The 21,030-nt window shown below is 48.0% G+C and overlaps 1 protein-coding gene across 4 annotated transcripts in view; it reads right to left on the bottom strand.

The window, feature by feature from the left end:
* LOC133136406 (CUGBP Elav-like family member 3) overlaps nucleotides 1-20,361 on the bottom strand; it is a 32,604-nt gene extending 12,243 nt beyond the window's left edge. For 2 of the 4 annotated variants that reach the window (XM_061253873.1, XM_061253874.1), the window contains exons 1-7: nucleotides 19,463-20,361; nucleotides 18,813-19,058; nucleotides 15,127-15,209; nucleotides 4,494-4,542; nucleotides 2,290-2,418; nucleotides 913-992; nucleotides 172-315 (exon numbers count right to left, since the gene is read on the bottom strand). In XM_061253873.1, coding sequence (XP_061109857.1) covers nucleotides 172-315; nucleotides 913-992; nucleotides 2,290-2,418; nucleotides 4,494-4,542; nucleotides 15,127-15,209; nucleotides 18,813-18,957 — 630 coding nt within the window. In that variant the 5' untranslated portion in view covers nucleotides 18,958-19,058; nucleotides 19,463-20,361. The remainder of the gene's footprint in view (nucleotides 1-171; nucleotides 316-912; nucleotides 993-2,289; nucleotides 2,419-4,493; nucleotides 4,543-15,126; nucleotides 15,210-18,812; nucleotides 19,059-19,462) is intronic. The other 2 variants (XM_061253875.1, XM_061253876.1) reach the window with 1 other exon arrangement.
* Between the last annotated feature and the right edge of the window lie 669 nt (nucleotides 20,362-21,030).

Below are 21,030 nucleotides of genomic sequence, written 5' to 3'. Positions count from 1 at the left end.
CCAGAGGACCAGCTCAGCCATTCCTTTCCTGGAGCACTATGTGTGGAAGGCCTGAGGCCTAGATCTGGTGTAGTGTCATGAGTCGCGGCTCACCGCCTCGACACTGACTGTAATGCCTTCCACATTCATGCCTGTGGGTGTCTAATCGTGCTTCCCCCCCCAGGTACTCACGGCCTGCGTGTAGGCGCTGTAGGCCCCGAAATGGAGGGTCATGGGACTGAAGACCCCCAGCTGGGAGGCCACCTGCTGCATGCGCCTCAGACCCCGCTCCTTCTCCGTGTCGGCAAACTTCACCACCAGACTGGAGGAGGCCCCCTGTGGGAGGGGAGAGAGAGGGGGAGAGGGAGGGAGAGGGGGAGGGAGAGAGAGAGAGGGAGGGGTAGGGATAACAGAGATGACAGGGAAGAGGTGAGTCAGAGTCACTCACACACAGTTCACATCAGACATGCATGACATTTATTTTGTTCCAGTCTTGCACTACAAAAAATAACTGTCTTAAGTCTTTTAGTCTTGTAATGAGACAAGATCTTTTTTTCCTCTCTCAAGAAGAACATTTTGGTTTATTGACTGTTTGTCAGACCAGTGAAATGTTCTTGATTCATGTTCATTTTTGTCTTATTTAGAGCAATAACATGAAATAAACTAGAAATAAGACTCAATATAAAACTAAAATACATGTTAGACTGACTTTTTTTTTGGGTTTTTGCAGCGCGGTTTTCATGGAGGAAAGAGTGGAGAAACCCAAGTATAAAAAGTAGTTTGCTTTGTAAAACTATCTTAAGAGACATAGTTTAATTCAGTGTTAGATGGAGGAAGGACTGCACTTTGGTGTGATTGATGTGAATGTCTGAGTTTGTCGAGCCGTGTCGGGGGAGAGGAGGGGGGGTCGGGGAGACGGTGGGGGGGTCTCACCGGCAGGGTGCGGCTCCCGTGCAGAGTGCTGATGGCAGCCTGCGCCTCGGCGTGACTCTGGTACTTCACAAACGCGCAGCCTGCCAATCAGAACGCATCGTCAACCTCCCGCCGCATGACATCATCAGCACTGACCCGCGTGCGTGGAGCCCCGCTGATCACATTCAACGCATCATCAACCAGGGACCGCATGATGCGCACAACGCATCATCAACCAGGGACCACACCTTACACAGAACGTGTCATCAATCATGGTATACATAACACACAATGCAACATCAACCAGGGACCACTGGATACACAGGACACATCATCAATCTCGGTCCACATCACACACAACGCATCATCAACCAGAGACCACATGAGACCCAGAACATGTCATCAATCATGGACGGCATGACACAGCATGTAATGCGCCATCGACCAGCATTCAAATATTTCAACACATTATCAACCATGGTGGTCCAAGCGATACATTCCTCATACAATTACACACAATAACACAGTACTTCAAAAACAAATTCTCAGGATCTATACCTTCATAGTAAATGTAAGTTTGTTATATAATTAGATTTTTATTTGTCAGTTATTCTCAATTTCTTATTAAAGCTCATGTCAAATCAGTACTGCATCCTGCCAGTCATGACTGCACCTTCTGTAACTTCTGTAATCTTCTTTCAGACATTAAACCCTGGCACTTATCGCAAAGAGTGGGGGGTTCCCTGGTGTCCTGGCTAAATTCCCAACTTGGCTCTCTCAACCTGCCACCTAATCATCCCCTGATTTAATTACGTAAAATCATTCTCTCCCTCTCCACCTCCACAGCTGATGTGGCACAAAATGGCTGCCGTTGCATCACCCAGGTGGGTGCACCACATTAGTGGTGGTTGAGGCTGGTTTCCCCTGATCACCGTAAAGTGCTGTGAGTCACCAGCTGGTGAGAGAAGCTCTATATAAATGTAAGTGATTATTTTATATCTACGTTCTGAACTATCCTGTCACCTATTGCCATGTGCGTACATACTGTGCATAGCTGCCCCCAGCCTTGATCAAGTTTATCATTACAGCTCAATTCCCTGCAGTCACTTTTATTGTTTTTGTGACGTACTAGAAATGGTCTCCAACCCTGGTCCTGGAGAGCTATAGGGTCTGCTGGTTTGCACTTAATTAATCAATTAGAGCAGTCGATGACACAGTTAACTCTCCTCACCTGGGTACCTGGGTCTCAACAGGGTGCTGATTTTAAGGTGAAAATAAAAACCAGCACACCCAGTAGCTCTCCAGGACCAGGCTTGGCGACCACCGCACTAGATGAAATAAATCTTTGGGCACTGATTGGCTGAGGGGCGGACCGGTGGCTTGATTGACAGGTGTTACCTTTACTGGTGCCGTCGGGCCCTCGCAGGACTGTGCACTCGTCGATGGTGCCGAACGGCTCGAACATCTTCCTCACGTCCTCATCCGACTGCTGCTTCCCCAGCATGCCCACAAAGAGCTTCCTGTCTTCTGAGGGGGAGAGGAGGAGAGGAGAGAGGGATGAGGGCCGGGGAGGGGAGGAGGGGAGGAGAGGAGGAGAGGAGAGGGATGAGGGCCAGGGAGGGGAGGAGAGGAGAGAGGGATGAGGGCCAGGGAGGGGAGGAGAGGAGAGAGGGATGAGGGCCAGGGAGGGGAGGAAGGGAGGAGAGGAGAGGGATGGGGGCCAGGGAGGGGAGGAGAGGAGAGAGGGATGAGGGCCACAGAGGGGAGGAAGGGAGGAGAGGAGAGGGATGAGGGCCAGGGAGAGGAGGAGAGGAGAGAGGGATGAGGGCCAGGGAGGGGAGGAGAGGAGAGAGGGATGAGGGCCACAGAGGGGAGGAAGGGAGGAGAGGAGAGGGATGAGGGCCAGGGAGGGGAGGAGAGGAGGAGAGGAGAGGGATGAGGGCCAGGGAGGGGAGGAGAGGAGAGAGGGATGAGGGCCACAGAGGGGAGGAAGGGAGGAGAGGAGAGGGATGAGGGCCAGGGAGGGGAGGAAGGGAGGCGAGGGGAATGGAAGAGGAGGTACAAGAAGAGATGAAGGGATGGGGCGAAAAAAAAAAATATATATATAAAGTAGTTAGTGCCCTATTTTTGCAAACATACACACAATTACACATGCAAACTCCTTTGCACATTAATTCATCCACACACACACACACACATACGTGTTTCCATGTACACGCAGTAAAATTATGCTACAAAGCCAACATCATTAAAATTCATATAAAATCTGCACATGCATTAAAGTTTAAAAATATGCATGTAGTACACCAGAGGTGCATAATATATTCATGTAAAATTAATTCTGTAATGTAATGTAATTAATTATAAAAAAAGAATCCTGCAATCTTGCAAATGTCCACCAGGGGGCAGAGCTAACACATTTCCCAAAAGGAACCGCTTGACTCTAAAATAGCAGTGACACAAGACCCCTCCCCCTCCCCTCCCCCTCACACACGGAACTTTATCTGCTCGAGATAGAGGTTTCTGCTGAGCAAACTTGTACGAGTGGGAACTGGTATCAGTGCATATAGAAGTGTGTGTCAGACCGTGTGGTATCAGTGTGTGTAAAGGTGTGTGAATGGGAATTAAGTGTGTCTCTAGAGGATTTATCTCAGGGTTAGGTAAAGAGAACAATTATAGATGTAAAAGTCTGTAGGGATTTAGATTTAGATTTTTTAGATTTTTTTTTCTAACATAAATGTGTGTGCTGGTGGTATGGTGGAATTAGACATAAACAGTCGTGGCTACAAGCAACTATGCTTCAGGGACAGGTGTGTTTCTGAAAGCTTTCTTTACACAAAGGTGTATTATATATACAAAGGTGCTTTTATATCCAGGTGTATTGATGGAAAGGCATGTGTATATGCAGGTGTAATATTTCAAATTTGTGCAAATTATGTGTGTATAATTTGAGTTTATGTGGAGACGTTGCAGGTGTATTATGGGAAAGGTGAGGTAACAGACAGGTGTGGTATCAGGTGCATTATGGGAAGGTTGTGGCTATATGATGGCGGGTTATCAGAACGATGTGGTTACAGACATTATGGGAAACGTGTTATTGAACAGGTGTATTGATGGACAGATGCATTATGAAAAAGATGTGGCTATATGGATGTATAAGGGTGTGTTATGTACAGGTGTGGTATCAGAAGGGTGTGTTATGTACAGGTGTGGTATCAGAAGGGTGTGTTATGTACAGGTGTGGTATCAGAAGGGTGTGTTATGTACAGGTGTGGTATCAGAAGGGTGTGTTATGTACAGGTGTGGTATCAGAAGGGTGTGTTATGTACAGGTGTGGTATCAGAAGGGTGTGTTATGTACAGGTGTGGTATCAAAAGGGTGTGTTATGTACAGGTGTGGTATCAGAAGGGTGTGTTATGTACAGGTGTGTATTCAGAAGGGTGTGTTATGTACAGGTGTGGCATCAGAAGGGTGTGTTATGTACAGGTGTGGTATCAGAAGGGTGTGTTATGTACAGGTGTGGTATCAGAAGGGTGAGTTATGTACAGGTGTGGTATCAGAAGGGTGTGTTATAAAATGTTCTTATGGACGTGTGTGTTTACCTCCTCTGCCTTCACTGTCAGCTGGCTTCACCTGGATGGGCCGGTTCATCTGAAATCCAAAGGACTGGGTTAGCCGGGACATACTGTACTTGTGTCTGTAACAGCCTTCTACAGGGTGTGTTTCTGGGCAGAATTCATCAGTAAGGTGCATGGGGGGGGGGGGGGGGGGGGGGGGGGGGGGCAGTGACACTCCATCTAAACACAGTACTGTAAAACTGTGTGCGTGTTAAAATTTTTCTCTAAAAGATAAACTTTCTCCATCTCACTCACACCTCTCTCACACCTTCCCTCTCTTTCACAAACACCTCTCTGTCTCTCACCCTCTCTCTCTCTCTCTTTCTCTCTTTCTTTCTCTATCTCTAGGGTGACCAGACTCCCCTTCAGGTCCGTGTATACAGTACAATGCAAAGAGAACCTACGATAATGAGTACCATAGAATCAGAAAAACCATTAAAATACGATACGACGACATTTTCTCAGACAGGCAAGTGAAAAGGATCTGAAATACAGGGCTGTCCCGGGTAAAACAGGACGTCTGGTCATCCTCTCTGTCTTTGTCTCTGTCACTGTCTCTGTCCTCTGCCTCTCTGTCTCTCTGTCTGTCTCTGTCTCTCTGTCTCTGCCTCTCTGTCCTCTGTCTCTGTCTTTGTCTTTGTCTCTGTCACTGCCTCTGTCTCTGTCTCTGTCCTCTGCCTCTCTGCCTCTCTGTCTCTGTCCTCTGTCTCTCTCTCTGTATATGTCCTCTGCCTCTCTGTCTCTCTCTGTCTCTGTCCTCTGTCTCCCTCCTTCTTTCCCCATAACCTCCGTCTCGCTCTCGCTTTTGCTGTTTTTCTGCGTTTTCTGTCGAGCGGCCTGTCTCTCTCTAACCCCTCCCCCGCCCCCCTGTCCTCCACGCAGGATTGAGGGAGAGCAGAGATTAAAACGCTCGCCGGCTAATCTGGATTACGTAAGAGACAGGATTAGATTGCAGAGGAGGGACCGTGTGAGAGGAGCCAAAGGAAGGAGTGCAGAGACAGAAGATAGAAAGGGAGATAGAGAGGAAGAGAAAGAAATGAAGACAGAGGAAGAAAGAGAGAGAAATAAATGAAGAGAGGAAGAGAGTGAGAGAAAGAAATGAAGTGAGAGGAAGGAGGAAGAGAGAGATAGTGAGAGACACAGGAAGAGAGGAAGAGAGAAAGGAAGAGAGAGAGAGGGAGGGAGGGAGGAGAGACCAAAAGAGCCAGTATATTCAGGTGTAGATCTTGCTCACTTTCCCATGACATTAATGTAAAACTGTCACAGGCTTTTAGACTGGAAAGACAGAAAGTTCCGGTACAATATTCCATCATTTAGCTGCACATTTTCTATTTAAAGTAGCCAGGTAGTAAGTTATGTACAATACGGACGGTGACACTTCTTCCACAGGCCTTTCACACAGTGCATTATTCACCTGCTCTCCCCTCGTTCTGCACACTGAAACTCAGCCTGGCCAAGTGTACAATGACTAAGCATCATTCTGGACCCATTCCAATATGAATAATTAATACTCGTCATAGGACATTTCCCTCCGTGGCATAAGCCCTGACACACCCCAAGACTTTATTAATGGCGTGTCCAAGCCTCTCACTACAATCTGCGATACCGCAGAATATCAGCTATCAATGACCTGTACACTTTAATCAGGTGATAAATCACCATCGCAGCTGTGCAGGGCTTTCTGGGTAGACGTAAATCTCTCGCGCCGACTCAAAGAACACCGTTCTCCAAGACCTAGACACAAGAACTCAAAAACAAAACAAATGTTTCTCACCGTAAGGCATTTCATCTTAAAGTAAGGGCGCATGAGATCATATTTAGTGTTTGTTTTCTCACTAAATCTTTTGTTTAAGACGAAACGGACGACCGGAGTGAGAAAAGAAGAAAAACACAGGGATGGAGTTGCAAAGGGAGGAAAAAGAGAGAGAGAGAGACTTTTTTACAGTCCTTTTACTGAGTCTCTGATATAAGACCTCAAAGCAAAATTCACAGAGCCAAGAAAAAACTAAGCCACTAAAAGCAGACACGAGAAAGAAAAAGGGAGAGACAGAGAGAGCAAGAGAGAGGGAGAGAGAGGGAGAGAGAGAGGGACAGAGACAGAGAGAGGGAGGGAGAGAGAGAGAGAGGGACAGACAGAGACAGAGAGAGGGAGGGAGAGAGAGAGAGAGAGAGAGAGGGAGGGAGAGAGAGAGAGAGGGACAGACAGAGACAGAGAGAGGGAGGGAGAGAGAGAGAGAGAGAGAGAGGGAGGGAGAGATGAGAGGGAGGGAGAGAGAGAGGGACAGACAGAGACAGAGAGAGAGAGGGACAGAGAGAGACAGAGAGAGGGAGGGAGAGAGAGAGAGACAGAGAGAGAGAGGGAGGGAGAGAGAGAGAGAGAGAGAGAGAGGGAGGGAGAGAGAGAGAGAGAGAGAAGCAGGGAGGTACATCAGCCCCTTTCACGCTCAGAGAGTGGCGTAATGAACTGTTAACTAGGGAGCGGGAGCGATACGAGCGAGAGATTGATCGGTCATAATCGGTCTTTGTGAGAGGGTATTGATCAGGACCCAGGCCCATTACGCGTGCTCTCACACAGGCCCTGACAGACACACTGACACATTGATATACACTCGCTCACTCGCCCACTCGCACACACAAACATTAGCTGGGCGGGCTGAACGCGCGTTGCCACGCCGATGTACACGTGTCACTCTGACGAGAACGCCGTACGTGTGTCAGCGCGCCAGCTAACTACAGCGAAATAAAAACAACACGCCGCTCCTGCATAGAGCCACTGCCATGAACAGGCTTTATGTGCTGCATTTAATCTGGGAATTTAATCTGCTGCTCCCCTCTACGTTTGAGTCAACGAGGAGGGAGAAGGAAGGAGAGAAACAGAGCAAGGAAAGGAGGAAAGGAAGAATAGACAGAAAAAACAGAAGGCAGGAAAAAGGAGAAAATTCATGTTTTCTGTGGTTTAATGTCAGATGTTCTCAAAAATTCCGTTTGATTTTATTTACTAATTTATTAAAGCAAAGAAAACACGGACAATTGCAAAGGCACTGTGCAATGTTCCGTGCATGTGTTTTAGCCAAAGCTCATTTCCAACATCAGTCCCTTGGTAAGATAATAATAAAAATAGTCTGGTTCCCTCTCCGGTAATAGCATTCCCACATGTACGCACGTACCGTACACACACAGCGGAGACCGTCTGTGTGGGCGTCTGTATTGGTGCTGCTGAAAAGTCAGCGGGGTTGGAGAGGTAAATATAAACCAGGAGAGGAGAGAGGGGGCAGGTGTGGACCGGAGGCTGCCATGGCAACGGCACTCCCAGTCAGCGCGGCAACCGACCCCCCCCCCCCCCCCTCGCACTGCCGTCGCCACGGCAACCCTCTGACGGCATCGTCGGCAGGTAAACAAGGATGCTGGTTGCCAAGGGCGACGGCCAAGTACTGGAAGGGGAGGGGGAGGGGGGTTGATGGGGGGTGGGGGGGTGGGGGGGCGCCATGAAGTGGGGGATGGAGGAGAAGAAAAATCAAATGTAAGAGAGAAAAAGAGAAAGGGGAGGAAAGAGGGATGAAAAATAAAAACGGTGAGGGAGTCACAGAATGAGATGATGAAACAAAGGGAGGTGTAGAAAGGGTGAATAAAGCATATTGGAGATAAATCCCCTGGATGGAGAGAGGGGAAATTTGGGGAGGTGAAACCCGTTCGATCGCTGGGCTGTCCTCGATTCCTCCCCCCCTCTCGCCCCAGCGACTCCCTCCATCAGCCAGAGCTACACAGCTCACTTCCTCTTCCTGTTCCTTTCAGGTTGGTCCTCACGAGCGAAGCGCTCAGAACAACCAGCCCACGCCTCTGACAGGCTCATCAAAGCATTACCGAACAAATGCATTTACGCACACCAAATCTGAAAAACACGAAGGTACGGATAATGGTGCCCTCAATGACACAGAACACACACACGCGCACGCACACACACACACGCACGCACGCACGCACGCACGCACACGCACGCACGCACGCACGCACGCACATACACGCACACACACACACACACACACACACACACACACACACACACACACACACACACGAGCAGACGCAAACACACGCGCACACCCAGTTAATTTCAGTTGTTGTAGCACTGCCAAAAGGATTTCACTAGGATTACGGGATATTAAATCCTTGGATTATCCAATCAAATCTCATTCTATCAAGTCCCCCCCCCTCCCCCCACAGTAACAAGAAGATATGCTGGACCGTTCTGACGTGGGGGAGGGGAGGGGAGGGGGGGGGATAAAGTGCGTCATTATTGTGCTGTTTCTCCTTTCTGTCCTGATCTATGGAGTGTGTAATACAATAAAGCCCCCCCCCGAGCCATGATGACATTATGATAATTGTTATCTTCCGACTCTCAATTTTCATTCACAGATGTCACGTCCTCCCGATAAACATTCACGGTCCTGTCAAATTGATGGGTCATTTCATCAACCGCGTCAGCGACAATCATGGGAAAACCGGTGTCGAGACAATGCTAATGTATAAATTGAACGCGAATGTACAAAATGAGCGCTAATGTATAAAAATGATAGGAAACACACAATGACAAACGCGCCCCCCCCCCCCCCCCCTCCTTTTTTTCACACTGTTGGCCATCGCATCGCGCCGGTTACCTAGCAACCCAGCATCTCTTGTTCCACTGTCTCCTGGCAACGAGACCTGCGACCAGAACCAACCACCCAGCTCCCCTTCCCCCTCTCTCTCTCTCTCTCCCTCTCCCCCTCTCCCTCCCCCCTCTACATGTATGGAGTCTGGATCCCCCGTTCACAGAGCGATAATCGATAAGGATCGGCGCTGTTCTACACGTGCTCAGAGCGCAATCGTCACGGCACGGACACGTCGCCTTTTGCGCTCGCGATACAAACCGTGAGCTCTTTCTTTGCCGTTTCTTCCGTTTATTTTTCCTATCTCGTACGACGGACGCGATTTGATTTACAGCAGTCAACCGAATTACCGTGTTTCTGCAAAGCCGAGGCCAAAACGGTCACATCTAACGACAGCCTCCCTTCCTCAGTCAAACACCACCCCCAACCCCGGTAGCAGTACAAACACACTCCCTCAATCTGTACCAGATGTCTCTATTTAAAATGACAGACGTCCCGCCTGGTCCTACCTCAACCCCCCCCCCCCGAAGCTCATTATGTCAAACTTTTGTTGATCCCCTCGCCCTCCCCCCAACCCTCTCCCCTCTCCTCGTCCATATTCATCCTCCCTTCCCCCCCTCCTCCTCCACCATTCATCCGTCCTCTTTCATTCACGCACTCATTCACCTCTTCCCCCCGTTGTAATCACTGAAAGAGGCGCGGGGTTCCGCTCCGATCACAATGCGGGGAAAACAAAGGGGCGTAGCGCAGGGGTCGGAGCGCCGCACTCCGGGGTCGCGGGGGGTCGGCAGTTCGAACCCCAGGTGGGGGTTACCGGGGCTTTGTGATGGCGCTACCTCCAGGGGCTTCGCCTCAGTCAAACTGGCATGAATCCGGCTACGTTAGCACAATAAGCGCAGCTTACCCTGCTGAAACAAACAGCTCAAGCTAGGTTTTGAAACGGCTGGCAGCTGGTTGACCCGTTCAGACCCAGCTAGACTAACATATAACCAGCTTGATCGGCTGAATTTTAAGGCTGGTGAAGCCGGCATTGCTGAATTCTGCAGCAGGGAGAGCTGAATGTAAAGTGCACTGTGCTACAGCACTGTGTTACAGCACAGAGTGCACTGTGTTGCAGCACTGTGTTACAGCACAGAGTCCACTGTGTTACAGCACTGTGTTACAGCACAGAGTGCACTGTGTTACAGCTCAGTGTTACAGCACAGAGTGCACTGTGTTACAGCACTGTGTTACAGCACAGAGTGCACTGTGTTACAGCACTGTGTTACAGCACAGAGTGCACTGTGTTACAGCACTGTGTTACAGCACAGAGTGCACTGTGTTACAGCACTGTGTTACAGCACAGAGTCCACTGTGTTACAGCACTGTGTTACAGCACAGAGTGCACTGTGTTACAGCACTGTGTTACAGCACAGAGTGCACTGTGTTACAGCACTGTGTTACAGCACAGAGTGCACTGTGTTACAGCTCAGTGTTACAGCACTGTGCTTCAGCTCAGGGCCGACGCGTTTGCCGCACAGCTGGAGTCTCGGCTCGTAACGACACGGTGTATCGGGTTCAGGAAAGAAGGAAGCAGCGGAACCTCAATCTTCTATTTCTGGAGCGCGAACCCTGGCGCACGCCGCGTTTTCACCCAGGAGCCTCTGCTCCGTGTGAGATCCCGTGCCTCTCCGTCTCAAACCGTCTCCACACCCCTCCCCCCTCACACTCACACTCTCACACACCTGTTCACCTCCACCTCTGCCTGCACACACACACAGACGCACAGGCACACACACACACGGATATAAATAGACAGGGAGGAAGGGGGGGGGGGGGATTTATGTACACATGAACAGTCACGGCAAGACAAACAGGAAGCCCAAATCTCCTGCCCCACTTTAGCGTTAGCGCACGATGTCCGTGTCGGAGGAGAGAGCTGGAGGGAACCCCCCCCCCCCCCCCCCATCGCCCCATATGGGACGGCCTGCATCCACAGCTACGCTACAGCACTCATTTAGAGCAGGAGGCTTCTTCAGAACGCGCCGGAAACCTCTACATGTCTATAAATACATCATCCACCGGGCGGGATTAACACATTCGGAGAAGCCAGAAGTTCCCGTTCTGTCTAAATCCAGAGAGAATCGTGATCCCACACACACACATGCGTGCACACACACAGCAATCAAAGGAGTTACCAGCTCACACACACACACACAGGCTCACACAGGCTCTCTCTCACACACACACACACACACACACACACACAGAGGCTCACACACACACACACACACACACACAGAGGCTCACACACACACACACACACACAGAGGCTCACACACACACACACACACACACACACACACACAGAGGCTCTCACACACACACACACACACACACAGAGGCTCACACACACACACACACACACACACAGAGGCTCACACACACACACACACACACAGAGGCTCACACACACACACACACACATACACACACACACAGAGGCTCACACACACACACACACACACACACACAGAGGCTCACACACACACACACACACACACACAGAGGCTCACACACACACAGGCTCACACACACACACACACACAGAGGCTCACACACACACACACACACACACACACACACACACGGTTATCAGCCCTCCTGCTCTTACTGCATCCTGTACAGCTGAAGGCAGTGGCTTATCTCACCAGGCCGGGCTTCAGGGCGTGAGTGCTGCTGTATGAATCTCACACACCTGCTTTCATTCACAGGCCACAGAACACAGCAGATTAACATCAGAATGTACACAGACGGACGGGGGAGGGAGAGAACAGAGAGAGATGGACGAGTGATGCCTGGATGCTGAGAACTGTGTGTTCATTATGTTTTTGTTTTTGATTCTCTGTGTGTCATTTTGGACCAGAGCATGCTCTCACCTGCAAAAAATCACATGACCAAATGCCACTCAGATCAGACCATCTGTTCATCTCCCTCTCTCCCTCTCTCTCTCTCTCCCTCTCCCTCAAATTCTACATGGACACACAGCTCACTGTTCATGGCACAAACACGATTCGTCCTCCTGCCTCCCGTCATATGTAATTAAATTAAGTAATCGAGCATAGTTTTTTCTGTGAAAGTCACTGCACGGCTGCACAGTAACGCACCTTCACAGGCACCACGTGATCTGTCACAGGCTCTCACATCTGCTGACGTAAGCCGGCACAGGGACTGCTGTGTCACCAATCATATCGCTACCACTCAGCTTCACCCGCACACAGCGATCACTCTCTACCCAAACACAGCGAGCACTCTCTACCCGCACACAGCGAGCACTCTCTACCCGCACACAGCGAACACTCTCTACCCGCACACAGTCAGCACTCTCTACCCGCACACAGTGAGCACTCTCTACCCGCACACAGCGAACACTCTCTACCCAAACACAGGGGGCACTCTCTACCCGCACACAGCGAGCACTCTCTACCCGCACACAGCGAGCACTCACTACCCACACACAGCAAGCACTCCCTACCCGCACACAGCGAACACTCTCTACCCGCACACAGCGAACACTCTCTACCCACACACAGCGAACACTATCTCTACCCGCACACAACGAGCACTCTCTCTACCTGCACACAGCGAGCACTCTCTACCCGCACACAGCGAACACTCTCTACCCACACACAGCGAGCACTCTCTACCCGCACACAGCAAGCACTCTGTACCCACACACAGCAAGCACTCTCTACCCGCACACAGTGAGCACTCTGTACCCACACACAGCTAGCACTCTCTACTCGCACACAGCGAACACTATCTCTACCCGCACACAATGAGCACTCTCTACCCGCACACAGCGATCACTCTCTACCTGCACACAACGAGCACTCTCTCTACCCGCACACAGCGAACACTCTCTACCCAAACACAGCGAACACTCTCTACCAAAACACAGCGAGCACTCTGTACCCACACACAGCGAGCACTCTCTACCCGCACACAGCGAACACTATCTCTACCCGCACACAGTGATCACTACCCGCACACAGCGAACACGATCTCTACCCGCACACAACGAGCACTCTCTACCTGCACACAGCAGGCACTCTCTACCCGCACACAGCAAGCACTATCTCTACCCGCACACAGCGATCACTACCTGCACACAGCGAGCACTCTCTACCCACACACAGCGAACACTATCACTCCCCACACACAGCGGGCACTCTCTACCCGCACACAGTGATCACTCTCTACCTGCACACAGCAACCCTCAAACAATCCGCCTGTTTTCCTACAGGGCCTCACGTGCCGTCATATCTGTACACACAAACAAGAGAGAGGGTATCTCTGGTGAGTCACGCCACACCCCTACAGGTGGCCTGAGGAAGAGGAAGAGGAGGAGGGGGAGAACTGGTCTGAAATGCTGTTGGGGGTTGGGGGTGGAGTGAGAGAATGAGGCAGGGAGAGGGAGGGGGGTTAGGTGTTAGCTGATATCACACTTATCTGTGGAAACTGGGATTTAAAGAGAGGTACAGAGGGATGAAGGGGGAACCCTGGAGCTGGAAGACTGCTCTAAATCTAAAAAAAATTTATTTAGAGAAAAAGGAAGAATACACTGAGAATACGTTGGGTCTGCTACAGGCTTACAATGGGAAAGAAGCACATTATTATTATTATTATTATTATTATTATGATTATATTGTTATTACGATTATTAGAATTACTATTATTATTATTACTACAACTATTATTATTACCATTGCTACTATTACTATTACTACTGCTACAACTATTGTTATTCAGTACTGTTATTGTCATTATTATTATTATTATTATTATTATTAATATTATTATGATGTGGTGCTCATTGCTGTCAGCGGTAATGGCCGCAGCAGCAGGATTTATATTGCGCGTGTTAGCATGGCTAACACGGCCACAGCGTATCGCCCTGGCAGTGTGTCGTGTTGCGGGAGAGGACTGATTTAGGAGGAGGGGGTCGGGGGGGTCAGGGGCGAGCGAGGAGAGCAGGGAGAGGGGTGAGAGAGGGGCAACGCCAGGGGGGCAGGAACAAGCAGCCGACTGGTTTTCTCAGAAAGGTCAGACTAATGTCGGCGGCTAATTGGATTAATGTTTGTATTAACACCACCACCCCCTTCCGCCTACATTATTCTCTCCCTCTCCTTCCCTCTCTCATTCCCTCCCTCCCTCCCTCGCTCTTTCTCCCAAAAGACGAATACAGACAGGTGAGCAGGGAACGACAGCACGGAGCGAGAGAAGGTAGGAGAGGAAAGAAAGGGATAGTGAGAGAGACTGGCAGTAAAGAAAATATATTTTGAAGCTTATCGATGTTTGTTTCTCGATTGTAAAGCACGGCGAGAACGTGTGATTAAAGCATTTGTCTGCTGTCGGAGTGCAGAGCTGACTCATTCTGTTCAGTACAGAACAGCGCACAAAGCCTGTCACTGTATAACGTGCAGAGAAATGGAAGTCAGAAACAATACAGTCCTAAAATGGAAAATAATCATTTCAAATACTTTAACATCTTATATAAAAATATATTCCAAATATATGCCAAATATAGCTCACGTACACCAAATGCATGTATTGCAGAACCATTTACGTGCAATTTTGAAATATATCACATTACATTTCGGAAATAAATAACCTCCCTATATTTTCTAGTAATTCTTCATTTCTTTACATTTCATCAAGGGTACAAAAAATATTTGTGTTAAATAGTTAGTTACATACAACTGCATGCTCTCATGGGAATTTTAAAGTTGCTGTTTAGCAGAGTTAACTCCAGTAGCAACAGCGCTGGAGTATGCGCTGATTAGCGCTGGAGTATGCGCTGATTAGCGCTGGAGTATGGGCTGATTAGCGCTGGAGTATGGGCTGATTAGCGCTGGAGTATGGGCTGATTAGAGTGGGTTTACGGGGAGGAGAGTGCGAGGTTCACCCAGCGCAGAGGGAAAGTGCCTCACCCCTGGAAGTGTCTTCTGCTCATGTAGGGCACTCTGCGCCTTCAGTGCAGACTCCCGCGCACAGTAGGTCAGGAACGCACACCCTGAGAGAGAGAGAGGGAGAGAGAGGGAGAGAGAGAGAGACACTTGTGTGAGTGTTAGAGAGAGACTTCTGACTTTTAAAGGCTCCTTTTTTACTGCACAAAAAGGAAACAAGAAAATAAAACTGACATATTTACACAATACAAGCAAACAGCACGACAAAAATATCCCCGCGCAAAAACCCAGAGAAAGGACATGAAATGGAATAAAATACAGTAGAACATAAAATAAACTCACAAGAAGGAAAGAGAAAGAGAGAGAGGGAGAGAGACAGAGAGGGAGAGAGACAGAGAGATAGAGAGAGAAAGAGAGAATATGTGAGAGAGAGAAAGAGACAGAGAGAGAGAGAGAGAAAGAGAGAGAGAGAGAGAGAGAGAGACAGTGGGACTGGAGGAGTCTGTCAGTGGTGCTGGGAAATGGACAGTAATTATCTGGTACTTGGAGGGGACACGTCCCAGCGCCATCCGGCCGGTGCCTTTGTGAGGGGCGTCTTGTCCTTGGCCAAATGCACGTAGACTGGGGGACCCGGGCAGTACACTTAATCAGACCGAGACGGCACACGCACACACACACACACACACACGTACGCAGACACACACACACACACACACACAAGATACATACACAGAGGCACGCAAACACAGACGCACACACACCCACACACGTACGCAAACACACACACACATAAACACACACACACACACACACACACACATATATATATACAGACACAAACAAACGCAGACACACACACCCAGACATACACCCACACACCACCACACATAACCCCCTACCTCCACCCACACAAATGGTCATGCACAGACACACACAACCACACACACACAGACAGAGATGTACACACACGCTCACAAAGTGCACCCACCACAGACTGAAAGCAGACCTCTTAAGGCAGCTTCCTGAATGGCTTTTCTCTCCGCTAATGCTAAGACGGGACCCCCTCATGCCACTGGCACACAGCCTGTGCGTTTTACGGCTAACATTAAAGCTCTTATAGAAGATGCACCTCTATTAATATTCCCACTTCTTTATGGCACTCATGCAAGCCAATGTTTACGACAGCGGGTCTTCAATTAGCTTTCGTTTTGATTGTGTTACAGTCAATTTTTACATCCATACTGCTCTAACCTTGTTATATGCACCAAGCTAGAAGTCACTTGGGATAGAAGCATCTAGAGCCAAGTAAATAACTGTATGAGGAATTGTCATGCACAAGCCCAGTACGTCCAAGTACCCATTAATACATACCGCAAAAAAAATCTGCTTTGTAAAATACCCAATACAAACAAAATTCAACAAGTAATATCCACATAATTGTGTATAAATTATAACAATATATTATCTGATAGTTTACAGCACATTTTGCAACCTTCTAGGTACAGCAAAGCACATTCCAGTAATGCACACAGCACAGCAAAGTTTGGTACAGAACAGCACAGCACGACACAGTAAAGGTGTGCTGGAGCTCATCGGACAGTGACACAGCTAAAGCAGGTGGGACTGGACAGTCCAGCACAATGTGGGTCTCCACTCCAGAGCAGGGAAAACTGCTGGTGTGGAAAAGACCAAGGCACTCACACACCTCTCTCTCTCTCTCTCCCCCCCTCTCTCTCTCCCTCTCTCTCTCTCTCTCTCGGTGTAGGAGGAGGAGTGCATCACCGTTGTGTTTCTACACCTGCCACAACCACTAAGACAACAGGTGAGGGTTAAAATATGAGGGCTTTCTGCCACACACACATACATGCAAGCACACACACACGCACACACATTTACACACACACCATAAGGCATCATCACACATGAAGAGCCCCTTTCCCGAGCCCCCTTCCCAAGGCCAGAGCACTATCGACATCATGCAGTCAAAGAAGGGGAAAAAATTATTATCTATTTCCACAAGATGTCCCTCAAATTACAGCGCAGTGTTAAGGGACAGATCCATATTTCCTTGCTTTGACAGAATGTTGGGTTCTGGTTAATGACTCATAGGAGACAGACAATCGTACAAGAGCGTACAGTGACAGCGAGCAACGGTGACAGCGAGAGAAGACCGTTCCCGAGATTCATGTTCCATCTCTGGAGCTCCCGTCTGTTGAAGAATTACCGAGTCACGACAGGTAATTTATTTCCGCTCTCCATGAAAGGAATCCCCGAGGCTGAAGGACAAAGGCCCGTGTTCCCTCCGCCACCGCGAAAAGACACGCCGTTTCACTCCAATTAGCGCGCACCTGTAGCTCATCGCTAAAGCTCGCGCTCCCCGAACCCCAAAACCACAGGGGAGAACAACACCGCAAGATTCACAATTTAGTGCTGTGCCGGCGCTCCCGTTTAATTTTAAAATGTCACGTTTCTTCGGGAGCCATCCTTTGGGAGGTGTAATATTTCCCTATAAAGCACAACTCGGGGAAACGCTAGTAAAAAAAAACCGCGTCGTGACACCAGCTCGCTCACAGCATGGCCGGAGGTCAAGGTCTGGGAGGCAGGGCTGATTATCGGGCCTCTAACGTACAGGACCTCCCCAGTCGCAGGACTCATCACTAACACCAAACTGCTCCCGGATGACTCGTAAAAACAGACCGAATGTCATCCTTCCCGGGGGATATCAGTCTAGCCTGTTTTTTTTTACTTGCCAAGGACATATAAATAGAGATGTGCGTGCAAATACACACACACACACACACACACACACACACACACACAGTAAGCCTACATAAGTGCCTGTATAGCTATTGTACATGCATGTGCATGATTGTTCCGTTCTGAGTATATATGTCTTTTTTGCTTAGTATGATATAATACGTATACTATCATAGTTTAAAGTGTTTTATATTTGCGTATGTACAGGTCTGGCAATATCTTCACATAAGCCACACCAATAAGGCATTCGTGAGAGCATTACAGAGGGAGGGAGAGAGAGAGAGTTGCAGCAGCCAGGACATCACTAATCCTAAAGCCAAGAGCCATGTTTAGATGCGCACGACTCGCGATCAGCACTCAGAAGCCGAGTCGGCTGGCAGTCTCGCAATTCCCTTGTTTGTGGCGTTATCTTTTCTGCTCAAGAGTCTCTCCCCCTCTTCTCTCCAATTTACCATTTACATCTTCGTGTCTCCCTTTCTCTTTTCTCTCTCTTCCTTTTCATTTATTTGTGTTTTGTTCTCGTCTGAGACTATGGCTATTGTCCCGCTCTAATTCTAAACAGGTGGTAGCTCCACCGGCCTGGTTGCCACTCACGGACAACACACAATGCAAGACCCTGACAGATCTTTTTCAATAACTTTAGCCTATATTAGTTACGAAACAGATATTTCATATTTGTAAGACACCTGCCTGTGTATCTCTCTCTCCTCATTTAATATCAAAGTGAAATCATAATATTTATATTGATGAAAACATATCCCGTAGAGTGTTAGCAAAATAAAATATTTGGCAATAAAGACAGATATAAGAGAATATTTGCCCGAATACGCAAACAGGTTATCATCCTGCGCAAATAACTGAAATGAGACAACAGGTCTCCGTATCTTTGTTTTCGGATATCAGTACAGTTGGGTTACGCTATAGCGATGTGAAGTTTTTTTTTTTTTTTTTACCTTTGTGCATTCCAGTGTATTTGTCCTTTATCACCGTCAGCTCATAGATCTTCCCGAACTGCTCGAAGATGGGCTTCAGATCTTTCTCCTCCAGATTTCGGGGAATCTGCCCGATAAACAGTTTAATTGCGTCGGCCTCCTTCATCGGGACGTTGCGCGGGGGGTGCAGCCGAAGCGCCCGGGGACAGACACTAAAACAGCGGACTGGGGGATGAACAGGACTCGGGGACCTGGAAGAGAGCGGGTCTGGGATGCAAGAGGACGGGTGGGTGGTGTGAACGTGGATGGCGCAGGAAACAGTGGAGAAAACAGTATTTTCCGTCATCTATCTGTTTTCATTTTGTAACAGCCTACTAAAAAAGTCATAAAATACGACATTATAGTTAAATATATAGGCTATATATAATAGCGTAATATCACAAATAGGCTATAACTTGTGCATTTAATGCAATGTAATACAAATAATTAAAATACTTAAAATCTATGTGAAATGCAAAAGGATAAACAATAGCCAGTGTGCACCAAGAATGGCAATAATATGTTAATTATAACAATTAATAAAACACCAGCCTTTGGAAATACAGGCAAAACCATATTTAAAAACCTCTACATATTCTATTGTATTAACTGTAAATTGGATCATGCATTACCTTCTGTTTAGGATGTAGTCCTGGGGCCGTCTGTGCAAATTTGAAACACTAATGTGCATCAACAGTAACAGTCTTTACGTCGGGCTCCTTTGTTTAACCCTACTGTGGGTATAGTGGGACTGTATGTCAATGTATGGGGGCGCTTCTCTTTGTCCAGCTAGGTTGACGTTATAGTCACACACGCATACATAAGATGTTGCCTTCGATATTGCCCCGAAACAAATACCAGTGGGAAATAGCTCGGTTTTGAAAATATCCAAATGTTTTCAAAGTCTAGAATACTCCAATATATGGTTTGTTATCTTCTGTTCTTCATTCGCCGGTTTTGGTCTGCCCCTTTTGTCTTTCCTTTCGTCTTCAAGTGTTACGTTGAATTTGCCCCCCTTGTTGTGCTTTTTGGGTTTTTGGGGGATATTCTCCCAATGGAAATAATGTTTGTTGTTTTTGTGCGTCGCTAGAGTTTCAGCCCTGATGTATTGACAAGCGATCGTGCCAAAGCACTGATAAATCCGCGTCGCGCGTTTACGTCCTCCCTCCGGTTAGGATATGAGCGTGTGACGCTCTTCTCTATCTACCGTTCCGTCCTGTATCACTTACAGGTTTGTGCAAGCCTACTTACATATACATAGTCAAACCTTTACCCTGTCACCAACAATATTTACTAAACTGGAGTCCCGAATGGTCTCCACACTCAACTCTGTTGTCTTGATTACTCAAGCTAGCAGGCGAGTATTGTGTAAGATAATACTGGCTATTCTACTGTTTGATTACTATTCATGGTATTACCATTAATAACCGCGCAATAATAGTAAAAAAAAATATGTCGTTACGGTTTTGATGTTTTCTGGAGTGCTGCTTCTCTTTTTCCCACCCAGTCGCTTTGACGTTGTCGGCCGGTGTCTCCCTCTTTCTACCTCTATCCTTCGCTCCCTCTCCCTTGAGCTCTGACAAACTGCGATGTAACGGGAGGCACCGTCAACAATTTTTCACAGATTGTTCACAGGAAGGTTCATTTCAATTATTGTAGGACAAGGCTTTTATGTTTTTTTCCTCCGTTATTGCCCCTCTTGTAGATAAACATTTGAACATAAAGTGTGTCTGAGTAGCAGTTATAATATCCATCGTTGAGATAATTTGAAGATGTTTGGATATAGCCATATGGTGAGAGTAGGCTCATCATAGATAAGGCATACTCTTGTTTTTATCAGTGGATTGTTAGCCAGATTAAATCATTACCATTGTTACTGTCCTGCTTTTGCAGATGATAAGAGTTGCATATTTGCGTGTTATAAGGGCTACTGATACATTCAAACATATTGTGGGGTACATTATGGACATTTAGTTCTCTTTTCGTTTCCATGTACTCGTGCCATTTGGTTGACGGTGCCTGACATCAAGGCCCGCCGATCCGTCTATTGTTCTCTCCGCGAGATCTGACCGTGGTGCTGAAAGCACATTGTTTTTAAAGGCATCTACAACTTTATTGGAAACAAGGCGCCATATGTAAAATACACACACAAACACCGTGCACGCGTGTGCACAATAACTTGGATGCATAGTTTAGTTGC

The sequence above is a fragment of the Conger conger genome, chromosome 9 (assembly GCF_963514075.1).
Source record: "Conger conger chromosome 9, fConCon1.1, whole genome shotgun sequence".
NCBI classification, from domain to species: Eukaryota; Metazoa; Chordata; class Actinopteri; order Anguilliformes; family Congridae; genus Conger; species Conger conger.
Note: the sequence above shows the minus strand (reverse complement) of the source record. Positions and strands in the feature narration are given on the sequence as shown.